At 38.8% G+C, this 19,033-nt stretch overlaps 1 protein-coding gene across 1 annotated transcript in view; it reads left to right on the top strand.

Annotated features, from left to right (window-relative positions):
- The window catches only part of IRAG1 (inositol 1,4,5-triphosphate receptor associated 1), a 306,114-nt gene that overhangs the window by 210,553 nt on the left and 76,528 nt on the right, over positions 1-19,033 (top strand). The window contains exons 9-10 of the mRNA XM_053720588.1: positions 590-710; positions 6,292-6,322. Coding sequence (XP_053576563.1) covers positions 590-710; positions 6,292-6,322 — 152 coding nt within the window. The remainder of the gene's footprint in view (positions 1-589; positions 711-6,291; positions 6,323-19,033) is intronic.

The raw sequence follows: 19,033 nt of genomic DNA on the forward strand, positions 1-19,033 counted from the left end.
GCTTAGAACAATTAATTGCTTGCATGTCCCTTTAAGTTTAAAGTGAAAGTCAATACTAGCGTTGTACAAACGCTAGAATTGACTAGTGAAACAAATAAACGGGACTTTCATTCATGAAGTATAAGATACTTCATGTAGAAAGCTCCATTGTTTCAATTGATCGCCATTTTTAGCTGCTAGAGCAGCCCACGGCTAAAAAATTTTTTTGCTAAGAGGTGACGTTTTCACCTCTTAGCCAATAGCCGTGCGGTAAATCCGGCTCCCATGGGCTCCAAGCCGGATTTACCGCACGGCTATTGGCTAAGAGGTGAAAACGTCACCTCTTAGCAAAAAAAATTTTTTAGCCGTGGGCTGCTGTAGGAGCTAGGAGCGGCAATCAATTGAATCAAATAAAGGAGCTTTCTAGATGAAGTATCTTATACCTCATAAATGAAAGTGCCCTTTATTTGTTTCAATAGTAAATCCTAGCGTTTGTATAACGCTAGGATTGACTTTCACTTGAAGCAGATCCTCCCTTTAAAACCTAAGATGTAAGCTTCAATATAAATACTTGAGTGTTAAAATGTATTGTTTGCCTGTATTTTGTCAGGTTCATCCCCTGTTCATTCATCTGCTGATGAAGAGGAAGGAAAAGGAGACTCTGACGTGATGCCTAATATCCCTGATATCTTATTACGCAAGTTACGAGTTGATAGATCTCTGCCCAACAGGTACTGTGATAACCACCATTATATGTTTAGTCACAGACACATGTCATATTCATGACCCTGCAAAATGAAAGGTTGTGGCCTTGTTTAATTAAGGCAAAGATTTCCTTTTCTATTATTTTTTTATTCTTTTAAAGGGAAGTGAAACTGAAAGAAAATGTAGCTATTCAGCAGAAGAAGAATATTAAAATATAGTTGTCACATATTACATTATTGTTACATTTTTAATCTTACAATTTGGTTATTATAATTTCAGTTTAACACCTTCTAAACATTCTCACAGCCTATACCGACACAATCCATACCGCCATCTGAGAGCAGTAGTTATGAGTTTTGTGTAACAAATTTTTTTTACAAAACTCATAACTAAAATGTTACAAAGTACACTATTTTTTACAAAACTCATAACTAAAATGTTACAAAGTACACTAACACCCATAAACTACCTATTAACCCCTAAACCGCCGCCCCAACATCGCTGACACTATAATAATGCTATTAACCCATAATCAGCCGCTCTCCGACATCACCGACACTATAATAAAGTTATTAGCCCCTAAACCTAAGCCTCCCACATCGCTGCCACTAAATAAACCTATTAGCCCCTAAACCGCCGGACCCCCACATCTCTTAAAAGGGCATTTTGTAGGGCATTGCCCTAAGTTAAACAGCTCTTTTATCTGTAAAAAAATACAAAGTCCGCCCAACAGTAAAACACACCATCCAACCAACCAACCCCCCCAAAATAAAAAAACCTAACTCTAAAAAAACCTAAGCTACTCATTCTTCCTAAAGGGGCATTTGCATGGGCATTGATTTGAACAGCCAATAGGATTAGAGTAGCTCTCATCCTATTGGCTGTTTTGAACATCCAATAGGATTTCAGAAGCACTCATCCTATTGGCTGATTTGAATTTGAAGAATCAAATCAGCCAATAGGAATGCAAGGTACGACATTTTGAAACGGCTACCTTGCATTGAAGCTTCAATGTACAGCGGGGATCGTATGAAGAGGACGCTCCTCGCTGGATGTCTTCGCCGCTCCACCGGGATGAAGATAAAAGACGCTTCTGTGATGGAGGAAGATGTCGCCGCCTGGATGAAAACTTCTTGCTGCCTAGATAGAGATGGATGTCTGGACTTCAGGAACCATGAGTAGATATTGCTGGGTTAGTGTTAGGTATTTTTTTATTTTTTGGTGTGTTTTTTTTTCAGATTAGGGTTTGGGCAATTTGAAAAAGAGCTAAATGCCATTTTAAGGGCAATGAAGAAGAGCTGAATGCCCTTTTATGGGCAATGCCCATACAAATGCCCCTTTAGGGGCAATGGGTAGATTAGATTTTTTTACAGTTAAGTTTTTTTTATTTTTTCAGGGGTTGGTTGGGTGGTGGGTTTTACTGTTGGGGGGACTTTGTATTTTTTTACAGGTAAAAGAGCTGTTTAACTACAAAAGGCCTCTTTAAGGGCTATTGGTAGATTATTGTAGGCATGGGGGTGTTTTATTTTCGGGGGGGGGGGGGTTATTTTTATAGGGGTATTAGAATAGGTGTAATTATTTTTGTTTTTGTTAATTTCGTTTATTATTTTTTGTAAGCTTAGTGTTTTTTATTTTTCATAATTTAGTGTTTATTATTTTTTGTCATTTTACATTTTTTAATTTTTCTTGTAGTCTTAGGTTTTTTTAAATGTGTAATTTAGATTTTTTAACTGGTAGTATTTTTTTATTTTATTAGAATAGTAATGTTAGGTTAATTTATAGTTTAATGGTAGGTTAATTTTTATTTCGCAGGTAAGTTTTTATTTATATAAATACAGTTATATTGTAAATTTTAATTTAAAGTTAGGAGGGTGTTAGGTTTAGGGGTTAATAGTTTAATTTAGTGTTTTGTGATGTGGGGGCAGGTGGTTTCAGGGTTAATAGGTTTATTTTGTTGCGAAGATGTGGAAGGCCGGACGTTTAGGGGTTAATATGTTTATTTAGAGGTAGCGTGTGGGAGGCGAAGGTTTCGGGGTTAATAGGTTTATTTAGTGGGGGCGATGTGGGAGGCCGTAAGTTTAGGGGTTAATAACTTTATTATAGTGTTGGCGATGCTGGGGAGCAGTGGAATAGGGGTTAATAACTTTATTATAGCGTTGGCGATGTCGGGAGCGGCAGAATAGGGGTTAATAACTTTATTATAGTGTCGGCGATGCCGGGAGTGGCAGATTTGGGGTTAATAACTTTAGGTGTTGTGATGTTGGGAGCGGCGGATTAGGGGTGTTTAGTCTTGTGTTTTATGTTAGGGTGTTAGGTTTAAACGTAACTTTGTTTTCCCCATAGACATCGATGGGGTTGCGTTACGGCGATTTCCATTCCGTGATCACAGGTGTTAGATTTTTTTTCTAACACTCTCTCCCCATTGATGTCTATGGGGGAAAGGGTACACGAGCACGTAAACTCAGCCCTTGGCTTTTGTGTGGTATGGAGCTTAACGCCATCATATCTTACGCACAAGGAGGCTTTTCAGTAACTCGTAATGGCAGCGCTATGGAGAGTGAAATAACGCAACTTTTTTGGCATTAATTTCGCACTCTGTTTAGCGCAAAACTCATAATCTAGATGAGAGTTTTTAAACAGCTTTCCAATTTACTTCTGCTATGTAATTTGCTTCATTGTCTTGGTATCCATTGTTGAAGAAGCAGCAATGCACTACTGGGAGCTAGCTGAATGCATTGGGTGATCCAATCAAATGAGTCATATATGTGCAGCCACCAATCAGCAGCTCCTGAGCCTACCTAGGTATCATTTTAAACAAAGGATACCCAGAGAACAAAACAAATGAGATACTAGAAGTAAATTGAAAGTTGTTTAAAATCACATGCTCTATCTGAATCATGAAAGAAAAAACTGGGTTTTATGTCCCGTTAAGACGGAACAACAATTGGTAAAACCGGTTTTAGGATTACATTAACCCTTATGACCTAGCTGCAGGCTAAACATATCTGTGCAGAAGTTTACATATACACATTTAATTTGCTCTTTTTCTGTTAAAAGGGGCAAGTTAAAGTTAGCGTGCATATGATATAGCAATATAGCTACAGCTTGAAAGTAAACGTGCACCACCAAGCGCAATCTAAATTTGTACTCGCCAGGTTGGCGGGACTGAAGACCTTGCATAAAGGGTTAGGGCTAAATGTGCTCCAAACACAATATAAATGCAAAAAAATAATTTGTAAGAAAATAACAAAATCTTGTAATCTGGCAATAGGGGGCCAATTTATTAAAGTGCGGACGGACATGATACGATTCATACGCTGTCTGCATTTATCATTGCACAAGCAGTTCTTGTGAACTGCTTGTGCAATACAGCCCCCTGCAGATTTGCGGCAAATTGGCCGATAGCAGGGGGTGTCAATCAGCCCCATCGTATAGGATCGAGCGGATTGATGTCCACAGCCTCAGAGCAGGCAGACAAGTTATGGAGCAGTGGTCTTAAGACCGCTGCGTCATAGCTGCTGTTTCCGGTGAACCTGAAGGCTCGCACAGAAAAAGGGGCATCAAGCTCCATTCAGAACTTGATAATTTGGCCCCTCTATGTAAAAACCTAAATAAAAATAATAATAAAAAAAGCATAGGAAAACACAGATTAACATAAATAATCATATTAATCAAATATCGCTATTACATGTGGCAGCCAATTGAAGCCATATAGATATTTTGACACCATAGGGCCTAAATGATCTTGGGGGTTGATTTATTAAGCTGTCAACCCGCTTATTCTGCACGAATCTTCAGGCTCGCTGGAATCAGGAATTAAGAAGCAGCAGTCATAACTCGTCCACCACCTCTTGCGCGGTCAACAGCAATCGCCCCCATTGGAAATGGATCGAGATGATTGACACCCCCTGCTAGCGAATGTGCAGGGGGCGGCATTGATAAATGCCGACTGCTCGCACTATGATAAATTGGCCCCTTTGTGTGAGACAAGATAATGATAAAAAGTAACAAACATTGTCACTTAGGATCCACTGGACCATCGTCTAGCATATTGCTTGAATAGGCATTGTAATAGTCAATACCTAGAACAAACCATGACATTAGCTACTAATTATGATAAATATTACTTAAAGGGACACTGTACCCAAAATTTTTCTTTCGTGATTCAGAGAGCATGCAATTTTAAGCAACTTTCTAATTTACTCCTACTATCAATTTTTCTTCGTTCTCTTGCTATCATTATTTGAAAAAGAAGGCATCTAAGCTTTTTTTGTTTCAGTACTCTGGACAGCACTTTTTTATTGGTGGATGAATTTATCCACTAATCAGCAAGGACAACCCAGGTTGTTCACCAAAAATGGGCCGGCATCTAAACTTACATTCTTGCATTTCAAATAAAGATACAAGAGAATGAAGAAAATTTGATAATAGGAGTAAAACAGAAAGTTGCTTAAAATTTCATGCTCAATCTGAATCACAAAATATTTTTTTTTGGGTACAGTGTCCCTTTAAACATAAGGGTTGACAAATTTGAATAAAAACTTAGGAGCAATCCATAGTTTGAAGAGACAGTTACACTCCATTTTTAATAAGTGCTAAGGAAGGAATTTATATTTAAATATATGTGAGTGTAACGCAATTTAAAAATGTAAGGAGTCAGTAGAAAAAAACAATAGGAGCCATAGATCCCTGAACTTGTCAAGCCCAATGTAAACCCACTGTTGTACTATGAGCGACTATCATAGCATAATGAGCAGTGCTATAGAATTTGCATCACTTTACAAATAAATAATATTAATAATTTAATGCAAAGAAAAAAAGTAAAATAATGCCCTGACTTTTTAGAGCTGCTCATCAGGTTGCAGAAAGGTTTTTCTCTAAATCTATCATTCATGATCTCTCTAAAATCCTGTTCAAAAGTCATTGAGCATCGGTTTATCTATGCATTTTATAGATTCATTACTGGGGATTCATGCTATTAGCATCTATAGCTGCATTAGGTGCCCCAATACATGACATGTTGCACAAGAAATAAGAACCTATACATTATGTAAATGTCTGTACATGTCACATGACTCACTGGGTAGAACAGAAGGTTTCTCAGGGACCTTGCAGACATGAACAAGGGCTGACTCTGGGTGTTCCTAAGCACTTTAGGTTAGGGCGTGGTCAGGAGTTTCACCCTACACGCTCACCATAAAAAGCAAAATTCACCAGGGGCCGAATTATCAAGCTCTGAATGCACCTGTTTGCCGTGCAAGCCTTCAGGCTTGTGGGAAACAGCAGTTATGAAACAGCGGTCTAAAGACCACTGCTCCATAACTTTTCCGCCTGCTCTGAGGCCGCAGACATCAATTTCCGCCGCGAGTCTGCAGGGGGCGGCATTGCACAAGAAGTTTACAAGAACTGCTTGTGCAATAATAAATGCAGACAGCGTATGCTGTCGGGCATTTATCAATGTTCACCAAACTCTATTGCTCCTGTATCTTGTCTCGGGGATGTGTTTCACTATTTCAAAGCTGAAAGGCTGTCTCTATTTTTATTTTTTATTTTTTCCCCTCCTGTTCATAACATTGTCAAATTAATTGTATCCATCTTCTTTTGCAGTGCCCCGCCACTGACTGAAAAAGAAGTAGAGGTGAGGACTGTCCTTCTACTATTACACAATGAAAATAAATAAAGTTATGTATATGTCTTGTGGAAAACCACTAGATTTCTAGTCTCAGTGTGGGTGCATTCTAGCAAACATAACAAAGTTTGTTATTCCTTTTCTAAATTATTTGCTTTTGAAATTATAGTATATGGTCGGTGTGTGAAATTTAAATATATGGCCCCAAATTTATAAACTGGCAGGCAAACCAGTTTCCCAATCAGGTACACAATTTTTTTTTTTTAAACAGCTGCTTAATGAGAAATATCATTGTTATTGACACCATTCATACTACCAACTATACGAAGCATCCCACACTCTAAGGGGTCCATTTATCATTGTGCGGGACAGACATGATCCGCTATAGCGAACCATGTCCACCGCACATCGATAAATGCAGACAGCATATGCTGTCGGCATTTATCATTGCATCAGCAGGGGGTGTCAATCAACCCGATTGTATTGGATCGGGTTGATTTTCGGCGATGTCTGTCCGCCACCTCAGAGCAGGCAGACAGGTTATGGAGCAGTGGTCTTTAGACCACTGCTTCATAACTTGTGTTTCTGGCGAGCCTTCAGGCTCGCCAGAAACACTGGGCATCAAGTTCCATTCGGAGCGTGATAAATAGACCCCTAAGACTGCTTGTCTGTCGTTAGACCTGTATGTGAGACTGTTTGTTTAGAATCTGTATGTAAGGCATACACAGGTGGTTTTTCAACATCTTTTTCAACGTTTTTCAGCATCTCTAAAAAGTTTTCAGAAAAAGCTTTTTAAACACCTAATGACTGTTACTCTTGTGCGATTATAAAAATAGTTTTTATAGATTGTGATAAGGAGTATATATACTTATTTTTTATACATGTAATTTTAAGGGAGACGTCCCGATTTACTGATTCGCTAGTTTTTTGTCTGAAATAAATACTGGTTTATAATATACATACATTCGGCTAGATTACGAGTTTTACATTACACTTTTTTTTGCCTTACGCAAATCAACTTGCGCAATTTGCGTATAGTTTTTTTCAATGGGACTTCAATAGCGCCGGTATTACAAGTCTTTTTTTTAGGCTAAAAAGTGAGTGGTACAGCCTATCCCGCAAGATTTGTAACGCATTCTAAAGTCAGTAGTTATGAGTTTTACACTAGAAAGCTGTAGCATAAAACTCATAACTAAAGTGCTAAAAAGTAAACTAACACCCATAAACTACCTTTTTAACCCCTAAACCAAGGCCCCTCTTGCATCGCAAACACTAAATAAAAAATATTAACCCCTAATCTGCCGCGCTCCCGACATCGCCGCCCCTATAATAAACATATTAACCCCTTAAACCGCCACACTCCCGCATCGTAAACACTAGTTAAATATTATTAACCCCTAATTTGCTGTCCCTAACATCGCTGCCACCTACCTACATTTATTAACCCCTAATCTGCCGCCCCAACGTCGCCGCCACTATACTATTAAACCCCTAAACCTAAGTCTAACCCTAACACCCCCTAACTTAAATATAATTAAAATAAATATAAATAAAACCTACAATTGATAACTAAATAATTCCTATTTAAAACTAAATACTTACCTAAAAAATAAACCCTAAGATAGCTACAATATACTTAATAGTTGCATTGTATCTGAGCTTAGGGTTTATTTTTATTTCACAGGCAGTTTGTATTTATTTTAACTAGGTAGAATAATTGCTAAATAGTTATTAACTATTTTACTAGCTACCTAGTTAAAATAAATAAACATTTACCTGTAAAATAAAACCTAATCTGAGTTACACTAACATCTAACCTTACACTACAATTAAATCAATTACCCTAAATTAAAATACAATTAACTAAATTAAATACAATTACCTAAATTACAAAAAAACAAACACTAATTACACAAATATAAAAACAAATTACAAGATATTTAAATTAATTACACCTGATCTATAGCCCTATCAAAATAAAAAAGCCCCAAAATAAAAAAAAACCCTAGCCTAAACTAAACAACCAATAGCCCTTAAAAGGGCTTTTTGTGGGGGCATTGCCCCAAAGAAAATCAGCTCTTTTACCTGTAAAAAAAAAATACAAACAACCCCCCAACAGTAAAAACCCACCACCCACACAACCAACACCCCAAATAAAACCCTAACTAAAAAAACCTGAGCTCTCCATTGTCCCTGAAAAGGGCACTTGTATGGGCATTTGCCCTTCAAAAGGGCATTTAGCTCTATTGCAGCCCAAAACCCCTAACCTAAAAATAAAACCCACCCAATAAACCCTTAAAAAAAACTAATACTAACCCATGAAGATCCACTTACAGTTTTGAAGAGCCCGACAATCCATCCTCAATGAAGCCGGGAGAAGTCCTCAACGAAGCGGAAAGAAGTCCTCAACGAAGCCGGGGATGAAGTCCTCATCGAAGCGGAAAGAAGTCCTCAACGAAGCCGGGAGAAGTCTTCATCTAAGCCGGGTGTCAGGTTAGGTGAAGTCCCAAATCACACCCGAATACTAGAACGATAATTAACAACACACTAGCACACTGAGTATAAACCAGGACCTGACCCCACGACAGCCTCACTGGAAAAGAATAATACAAGGTGAGATGTTACTCACGTAAATCCAAGTAATACCACAAAGATGCTTGATTGAAGATAAGGGGTCAGGATTAAACGTAGTCAGGCAGGCAAGGATTGGGTAAAGGTAAATCAGGGCAATAAAATATCCTCAGGTTTGAAGGGGTTAAACAGGAGACGTGGTCAGGCAAGCAAAGTTTGTTAACAGTAAATCAGGCAGCAAAGTATCCTCAGGTTTGAAAGGGTTAAACAGAGACGTGGTCAGGCAAGCAAAGTTTGTTAACAGTAAATCAGGCAGCAAAGTATCCTCAGGTTTGAAGGGGTTAAACAGAGACGTGGTCAGGAAAGCAAAGCTCGTTAACAGAATATTAGGCAACAAAGTATCAAAATGAGTACTCACAAAGCCACAGCAAGGAAAAAACAAATGGGCATCAGGTGAAGGGCACGCAGGAATTTGAACCTGGAGTGATGTCAGCAGAATGGGACGGCTTAATGAGAGCGTGTCAGCAGAGTGAGGGACAGCTTCAGAGGCATAGGATGTTGCTAAGCAATGCAGCAACAGAGCCTCAGAAGCGGAGGTTGCGTGACACCGGGAGAAGTGGTCCCTCTAGATGGGCAGAAGTCTTCATCCAGACGGCATCTTCTATCTTCATCCATCCGGCACGGATCGGCTCCATCTTCAAGAGCAGGCTCGCCAGAAACAGCACAAAGACACTGCTCCATAACCCTGTCCGCCTGCTCTGATGAGGCGGACAGGAATCGCCGGAATCATGATTGACACCCCTGCTGGTGGCCGCGAGTCTGCAGGGGACGACGTTGCACCAGCAGCTCACAAGAGCTGCTGGTGCACATGCTGAATACGGAGAGCGTATTGCTCTCCGCATTCAGCGATGTCCTGTCGGACCTGATCCGCACTGTCGGATCAGATCCAACAGACATTTGTTAAATATGCCTCTGTGATGATCATATTTTAGTTGAGTACAAGTGTCATCATTTAAAACAACTATATTTCTAAATTTAAAAAAACAAACTGTAAACAATTGTGTTTATTAATATGCAAAAGACATGCTTAAAACTTAAACACTGAAAAAAGTTATTCAAACAGCCAAAATATGTACAGGTAGTTTCAAAAAGTCCAAAATGTGTTTTCAAGAGCTCAAGACTGCTGAATTAGATTAAAATCCGAAAATGTCTTGTGTAAAACTCCTTGAAAATTATTTTCTAATGAGTAGGAATCCTGCTGCCAAATAGGCTCAGTGCAAACTACTGGGTTATAACAGGGGGCATGTGTTGATCTAGGCTACCTCAGCCTGTGCCTAGGGCAACAAGAACCTGTAGTACCTGATCTATGGGTAGATTTACCAATGTCTGCCTAACATGATACGCTGTAGCATATCATGTCCGACAAACATCGCTGAATGCCGACAGCATAACGCTGGATCGGGCAGATTGCAGACCACAGCCTCAGAGGTAGCGTACAAGTTTTGGAGCAGCGTTCTTTAGCCCGCTGCTTCATAACTGACTGTTTCCAGCGAGCCTGAGGGCTCACATGGAAACGAGGGGAACAAGGGCCATTCGGCCCTTGTTAAATCGACCCTTATGAGAGGCCAGATAATCCTTCAGTCTCGGTGTCTCATGAAATAATAAGTGTAGTTTGAAAAGAAGAGAGCTTATCTGGAGGACTCCCATGTAGAGCAGTTTGGAACAATATTGAGTTTCAGGAGATAATGGAACTCAGAAAGAAACCAACAAGTTTAATGGATATCTCAGTACCTATCAGAGGTAATGATGGTAAATTGTATAATCCTTGTGTGCCTGAATCTGTTCAGGCTTGCCGGAAACAGCAGTTATGAAGCAGCGGTCCATGACTTTTACGCCTGCTCTGAGGCCGCAGAGGCCGCAGGCATCAATCCGCCGTGAATCAGCAGCGTATCTGCAGGGGGCGGCATTACACAAGCAATTCACAAGAAATACTTGTGCAATGATAAATGCAGACAGCGTATGCTGTCGGAAACGAGGGGAACAATGGCCATTCGACCCTTGTTAAATCGACCCCTATGAGACCCCTCTGAGAGGCCGGATAATCCTTCAGTCCTGGTGTCTATGAAATAATAAGTGTAGTTTGAAAGACAGAGAGCTTATCTGGAGGACTCCATGTAGAGCAGTTTGAAAAACAATATTGAGTTTAAGGAGATAATGGAACTCAGAAAGAAACCAACAAGTTTAATGGATATCTCAGTACCTATCAGAGGTAATGATGGTAAATTGTATAATCCTTGTGTGCCTGAATCTGTTGTTATTTTGAAGAAGAAATTAACGATAGGGTAGAACAATGTACCGTACCTCCCTTATATTATATTTGTATTTAAGACTTGCTTTTTTAAATGTTCTCAACATTCATACTAATGATAAGGGGATCAGACGTCCCGATTTTTCCAAGACAGTCACGAATTTGGGAAGTCTGTCCCCAATTTTTTATGTTTTATGTTTCCCCGACTATACAGAATTTGCCTTGCAGATTGTTATGCTACTTATTTAGGGCCAGATGACGAGTGGGGTGCTAACTATTTTGCACAAGTGATATTGGCTTTATCACGGCTGTTTGCGCTTGTCAGAAGGAGCACTTGTATTACAAGTTAAAAGTAAACGCAATCCCGGTGTTATGGCAAAACAAAAAAACTTGCACAAAACACATCCAAAATAGATTAAAAAGCTACAGTTACACTCATAACAATACCATCTGATAAAAAAATATTTAAAAAAAAAAATTGCACAAAAAAAGTTATAAGGGCTCAAATATATGAGGTCTCAGATGTTAAAAAAAGGACTGCAAAGGGCTTTAACATATATATATATATATATATATATATATATATATATATAAAAAATATATATATACACACAGTACATGCCTAAAAAAGTATATGTATTTATATTTGAGATATATTATATATTATATATATATATATATATATATATATATATATATAAAACACGGAAGGGAACTGCACTCTCATACCGGACCGGGTACACATCCCATGACCCTGCAACATGCTCTGCCCTGGGTTGCCACTGGCACTCATAGGAAGCTGTGCTGTCCCCAGAGCCACAGGCAGTTAGCCCCCAGAGAGGTCTGGGTGCAAGAACCATAGGGAAAATTACAAAACAAATTAATACAACACACAGAGAAACACCAGCACTCACTTACAAGCTCTCAGCTAAGATTTAAAAGCAAAAATGGAAAGGTTAGTTACCGCATCTGGCCAAATGGGGACAAGCCCAAGGTACCCTCGTCAAGGTCCTTTCCAATACCTGGAATCAGCCAATAGGATTGGAGCTCGCATTCTATTGGCTGTTCCAATCAGCCAATAGAATGCAAGCTCAATCCTATTGGCTGATTGCATCAGCCAATAGGATTTTTCCTACTTTAATTTCAATTGGCTGATAGAATTCTATCAGCCAATCGGAATTGAAGGGGACGCCATCTTGGATGACGTCATTTAAAGGGAACCTTCATTCTTCAGTTGGACATCGTATGAAGAGGATGCTCTGCGTCGATGTCTTGAAGATGGAGCCGCTCCGCGCGAATGGATGAAGATAGAAGATGCCACCTGGATGAAGACTTCTGCTCATCTGGAGGACCATTTTCTGCCAGTCTGGAGGACCACTTCTGCCGGCTTTGTTGAGACTTCGGCCCGGTTGGGTGAAGACTTCTCAAGGTAGGGGTGATCTTCAAGGGGTTAGTGTTAGGTTTTTTTAAGGGGGGATTGGGGTGGGTTTTAGCGTAGGGTTGGTTGTGTGGGTGGTGGGTTTTAATGTTTGGGGGGGGTTGTATTTTTTTTTTTACAGGTAAAAGAGCTGATTACTTTGGTGCAATGCCCCGCAAAAAGGCCCTTTTAAAGACTATTTGTAATTTAGTGTAGGGTAGTGTAGGGCTATACCATGCTATTACACACTAAACTTTACCTCCTCCATGCACTTAGAGGCAAAGAGAATGACTGGGGTTTATGGGTAGGGAAGTGATACTTAACAGTTTTTACTGTGGTGCTCTTTGCCTCCTTTTGTTGGCGAGGAGTGGTATTCCCAACAGTAATTAAAGGGACACTGAATAAAGATACCAAGAGAATTAAGAAAATTTGATAATAGGAGTAAATTAGAAAGTTGCTTCAAATGTTATGCTCTCTCTGAATCCCAAAATAATTTTTTTGGGTTCAGTGTCCCTTTAAGATGAACTCGTGGACTCACCACATCTTTAGAAGAAAAAGGGATTATCTGTCTTTTTAAACAATGAAAATTTTCAAGTAGGCCGTCCCTTTAAGTGGAAGTCCAGTGCAGTGGCATGCTATTGAATACTTGCTTTTAAAGGGACACTGAACCCACATTTTTTCTTTCATGATTCAGATAGAGCATGCATTTTAATCAACTTTCTAATTTACTCCTATTATCAATTTTTCTTCGTTCTCTTGCTCCTATGCATCACATTCCTGCTTTTTAAATAAAGATAGCAAGAGAACAAATAAAAATTAATAATAGGAGTAAATTAGAAAGTTGCTTAAAATGGTATGCTCTAGGCATGCCCTAGAGAGAGAGGCTGGTGGGAGGAGCACAGGTGCAAGGACGTGCACACACCTGTACTCAGTTTCCCTCTAAGAGCTGTTAGCAGAACTCAGCGTGCTTCAAACCCTTGTCCTGGGTGGCTCTTTTAAGCAAGTGGAAAAGAAAAACTTATCCTACTCCCAGCACTCTGACAGTGCCTTACCAACGCACTGGGCTGCAAACAGCAGCAACTTATTGGACTGATTGTTCATGGTAATATCGCTTAAAAAACTTAAATCCCTCAAAATTGAGAACTTATATAAATACCCAGGGCATATGAACTCTTATTCTCATATAATACCACCTAAAGTCCTGGAGCAAGAAACAAAACTTTCGTATATAACAGGCTAGCGACAGATACTAAGACTCTCCCTCCCACCGGTGCTGCGTGAGGGGGGGTCTAGCAGCGCTACAACCCTCAATTCTAGCCCGTCAACCCCCGTGTTAAGAGGGAAGAATTTCTGAGGATTGGGCTTTCCTCCACCAGAGAATCGTTATCTCCGCCTGCCTGGGTTGGCTCTGAGCTTGGTTGACAGCGGAGGATCTGGCCGCTTGCCCTTGCTGTGGATGGATCACTGACCGGCCGGAGACAGGGCAGCTTCATCTGCGAGGAAGGCAGGTTCCGTATGAGGAGCCGGTGACGTCGAGGATTGTCAGGAGGCAGGCGCGACCTGCGCTGTGCGTGTTTGTCGTTCTGCCGAAATTGGAGGAGGCTCGACCCTGGTCTGTTCGCCGGCTTGCTGAGACAGGTGGAGGCTCGGCTCTGGCTCCGCTCCCCCCCACCGGTGCTGCGTGGGGGAGCAGAGGTGCGGGCAGGTAGATTGCCTTTTTGACGGCGTTAGCCGTACAATCCTTTTTGAAAAAGCTCCAGGTGAAGAGACAGGTATTTCTTTTTTTTACTTTAAAGAACACTCATTGACTGTCTTTACTAGGAGGGCCCTGGGTCAATGATCACCTCTTACCGGTAGATGAACTTTTCCTTGTATTATCTAAATTCAAAAGAACTTGGACGATATAATAATCAGTGATAGTTAATATCACTGCAACAATTTAGTACCTTACAAAGTGCTGTGGATTATGTTAAATTTGGCTGTATGTTATATTTTTCTTTTAAAGAAGGGGGTTTTGTTTTTACTTCCCTACAAAATCTAACAGATACCAAGCAATTAGTACTAATAGGTCTAATAAGTAAAAGCCCTTATAATCTGACTCCAAATGTGCAGGGGCTATTTTTGAGGGTAACACTGCTACTTAACAAAAGGAACAAGTAAGCAACCCTTACTAACGATTCTACTTTAATCCCATGTTTAAAATTTCTCTAGAGTTTTAATACCCTGACAAATGCTAGCTACAAAGACAAAGTTAAGCCTGAGTGGGGGAATATTAGAAGAGAATTATCTCTATAAACTAAAGGTATAAATAAGGCCATTTTTTCAAAGGCTTGTGAATCTTAAATATAGATACAAATTGTCTAGAACCTATCTCAGTGGCTGGCACACAAGGTCAGCAGTAATATCTTTTTCAAAAAAGACAAAAATGGTTAAGCTCTAGGAAATAGGGGTAAATCACGCTGATTAATTTTTTGTTATTCTTAGAGCTTGTTTTTTCTCTTCCTTAACCATATTTTCAAGAGAGAAAAAAAGAAAAAAAAAAAGAAAAGGGGAAGGGGGAAAGAAGGAAAAAAAAAAAAAAAAAAAAGCAGTTTATGGCTTGAAAGTTTAAACAAATTAATTACATAACTAATTGGGGTGGTATTACTTATCTCTCTTGGAAAAACACTGAAATGAATGGAGAATTGGTTTTCTAATCCTGCTATATTGTGCCCTACAATGTAAACACTATGTTACAGTGTGAATATATAGTGTCACGTAAGATTGTTATACAATGTTATTATGAGTGCTCATTGGTAAAATCAGGTGAAATTTATCAGATTACACAAAAGATTGAGTAAATGATATTAGTCAGATATTCTTAGAGTAAGTCAGACTGCAGAGAGTTCCCCAGTACGTGGCTTAGTAGTAGTTAATATAGAAGGGGGAAAAAGCAAAGGGAAGGAAATTATCCCTATTATATGATCATTATAAAGTGAACAGGGAGTTTAGGAGAGGAAGGGGAGAGAAGGAAGAGGGGAGGGGAGGAGGGAGGAAGGAGAGAAGGAAAAAAAAAGAGAAAAAACTATTTACTATCTTAAAATCTAAAAGATAGAAATAAGAATCTCTAACCAAGCAACGTCTGTTTTCTGAAGATATACTGGTACGCATACTGTAATTGTTTGAAAAATATATAAATAATTGACAAGGAAAAGGGGGGAAAAGGAAATAAAAACTAAGGGTAGATTACTCATTTTAGGAGAACACTACTCTTTCAAATTGTCAAATTTCTCTGATTGTAGAAAAATTGCTTATCTCTATGACTGAGGTGTTCTGTAGTCACAGTTTTGTTTCTTTTCTTCTGCACAGCTTGAGTAAGCTTCACATTATCACACACTCTTTTCACTCTTGTGGGGTTTTTTTTTTTTTTTTTTTTTTTTTTTCTCTCTTCTTTCTCTTTTTTTCTCCTTCTCCCCTCTCCCACTCTGTCTCTTAGTTCACATCACCTGAAGCTCTTAAACACTTAAATTCACCTTTTTTGTCCCTACGGACCTTTCACACAGGAAAATATTCCTCATACTACACTTTCACAATCCTAGCACCAATCTATGGATAAATTTCTCACAGCTCACATCAGAACTCCTCCCTCAGTCATGGCAGGTAGGCACAGAGAGAAGAGAAATAAGAATACACCAGAAACCCCAATAGAAATACAAGCTAGCAGTCCTCCAAATACATGTGAACAAATAGATATTCAAACGCTAGTCACAAAAATTTCTGAAGCCCTTTCCCCCAAGTTTGAACAATTAAGAGATGAGATCAAACAGGATATCAATACCCTAACTACAGAGATACACCAATTTTCTGATAGGATTACTGAGGCAGAACAAAGAATTTCTGACTTAGAGGACACCACTATAAACCACAATTCCAAATTTAATGATATATATACTAAACTTGCAAAAACACAACTAAAACTAGAAGATCTAGAAAATCGAGCGAGAAGGAATAACATTAGAATTATAGGAGTCCCTGAAGAAAAACAGTACGAGGACTTAAATAAACTAATTACAGTAGAAATACCACACTTATTGCAATTGCCCGAAACATACCCCCGAATTATAATAGAAAGAGCTCACAGAGTAGGCTGGTATAACCCGGAAAGAGGGAAAGATCGGCCTAGGCCTATCATAGCTAAGATACTAAACTACCAAGATAAACTCTCCTTACTTCAATACTACAGAAAAAATCAACCCATCTTTCTGGGAAACGTTAAAATAATGCTCTTCCAAGATTTTTCTGCGGAAACTTCAGCCAAAAGAAGAGAGTTAACACCAATATGTACCCGTCTAATAAACCAAGGCTATCAAGCCACTGTAACATACCCAGCTAAACTTAAAATAACATTAGAGGACAAGGCCCATTTTTTTGAAACAGCCAAAGAGGCTGAAAGATTTATGACACAGCTCACACCCCCAACACAAAACAAGAGGTGAAAATGACCAACGAAACAAAAATAACTCAATTGAGGGTTTCGTTTTTTGTTTTCATATTTATTTATTTTTTATTTTTTTTTCCTTTGCTTATTCAAGCTTAATAATGTACACTCAGTCCAAAAAATGGGGAGGGATGCATCGATCAGAGGAAATCTGATTATAGATGCACAAATTAGGGAACAAGGTTTCCGGGATTATCCACTAGTAACTGGGACTGAACTGGGGGGGGGGGGGTTGGTTGGGAGGGGGCCGACTACGAGAGGAGAGTTTTACCCTTTTTTTTTTTTTTTTCCCTTTCTTCTCTCTCTTTCCATTCTTTACTTTCTAGAAAATAATGTCTGACAATCCTTGTATAATGGCCTCTTGGAATATTGGAGGGCTAACATCCCCCATAAAAAGAAATACGATCATAACTGAGCTTAAAAAGATGCATGTGGATGTGGCCTTCCTCCAAGAAACCCACATTAAAATAGAAGAAGTATACAAATTGAAAAGGTCTTGGGTTCGCGAAGTTATAGCCTCCCCGGCACTAGGTAGGAAAAGAGGGGTAGCAATCCTATTAGGGAAAAAATAAAAGCATCATCCACAGTTCTCGAAGTAGACCCAGAGGGAAGGTTTTTAATAGTAAAGGTTAAACTCCTCAACACTACATATACACTATGTAATTTATACGCACCCAACATTATTGATCATGATTTCTGGGAAAATCTACAAAATAAGATATTGGCAAAAGCAGAAGGAATGTTAATAATAGGAGGAGATTTTAACATGTCCCCGTACTATGCCCTAGATAGATTCAGACATAACACTACAATATTGAAAACCAAAAAAGATAACTTAGAAACTAAAATCTTCAATAAATTATTTAACAATTTAAGAGTTAAAGATATATGGAGGTCTCAAAACTTGGATGGTAAAAACTTTACTTGTTTATCAAAAGCCCACAAGTCCCTCTCGAGAATAGACTTATTCCTAATAGACGAAAAATTATTGAATTTTAAAATCAAAGCTAAAATTCTCCCGATTATAGTCTCGGATCACGCCCCTATAACTATTGAAATTAGCTCACATGATTTTAAAACCAAAAATAATCAATTTCACTTTCCTCAATATCTGGCTACTGATCCAGAATTCAAAACAATGTTAAATTTAAAATTTGAAGAATATGTCTATTTAAATAGAGAATATATTAATCGCCCAATAATATTTTGGGAGGCTGCAAAAGCAGTCATGAGAGGAGAGATATTGGCATATAATATCAGGAGAACTAAAGATTATAAAAAAAAGGAATAAAATATTATCAAAAAGTTATCAAATGCTTATAACAACTATATAGTAAATAAAACGACTGAAACCTGGAACAATTACATACAAGTCAAGAAAGAAAGAGATTCTTTTCTCTTGCATAAAACAACGCAACGTGAACTGAGACTTCAAGCGAAGTTGTATAAATATGGGAATAAGGCAGGCAAGTTACTTTCTAGATTAGTCAAGCAAGATAAAGGGAATACTATAATTGAGCATATTCAGAAGGACGATAAACTCTTCTCAGACTCAGAAGAGATTTTAAAAATAATGGTAGAATATTATCAAAGTCTGTACTCTTTAAATGCATCCAATAGCAGAAATAGTGAGGAGTTCTGGGAAAAGATTTCTTGTCCAACTATTTCAGAAGAAATGAGTGAAATGATGAATCTCCCTATTACAGAGATAGAGGTCGTGAAAGGGATAGAGGAACTGCCCATTAATAAAGCGGCAGGACCAGATGCCCTGCCTAGTGAATTTTATAAGTTGCTATCACCCTCCATAGCCTCACATTTAACAAAACTGTACAATGACATGTATAGGGAGGGCACTCCACCATCAAACACCTTCTCAGCCTCCTTTACTACCCTTATCTTAAAACCTGGGAAAGACCCTACACAAAAAGAGTCGTATAGACCTATCGC

Source organism: Bombina bombina, chromosome 7 (assembly GCF_027579735.1).
Source record: "Bombina bombina isolate aBomBom1 chromosome 7, aBomBom1.pri, whole genome shotgun sequence".
In the NCBI taxonomy this organism is placed as follows: domain Eukaryota; kingdom Metazoa; phylum Chordata; class Amphibia; order Anura; family Bombinatoridae; genus Bombina; species Bombina bombina.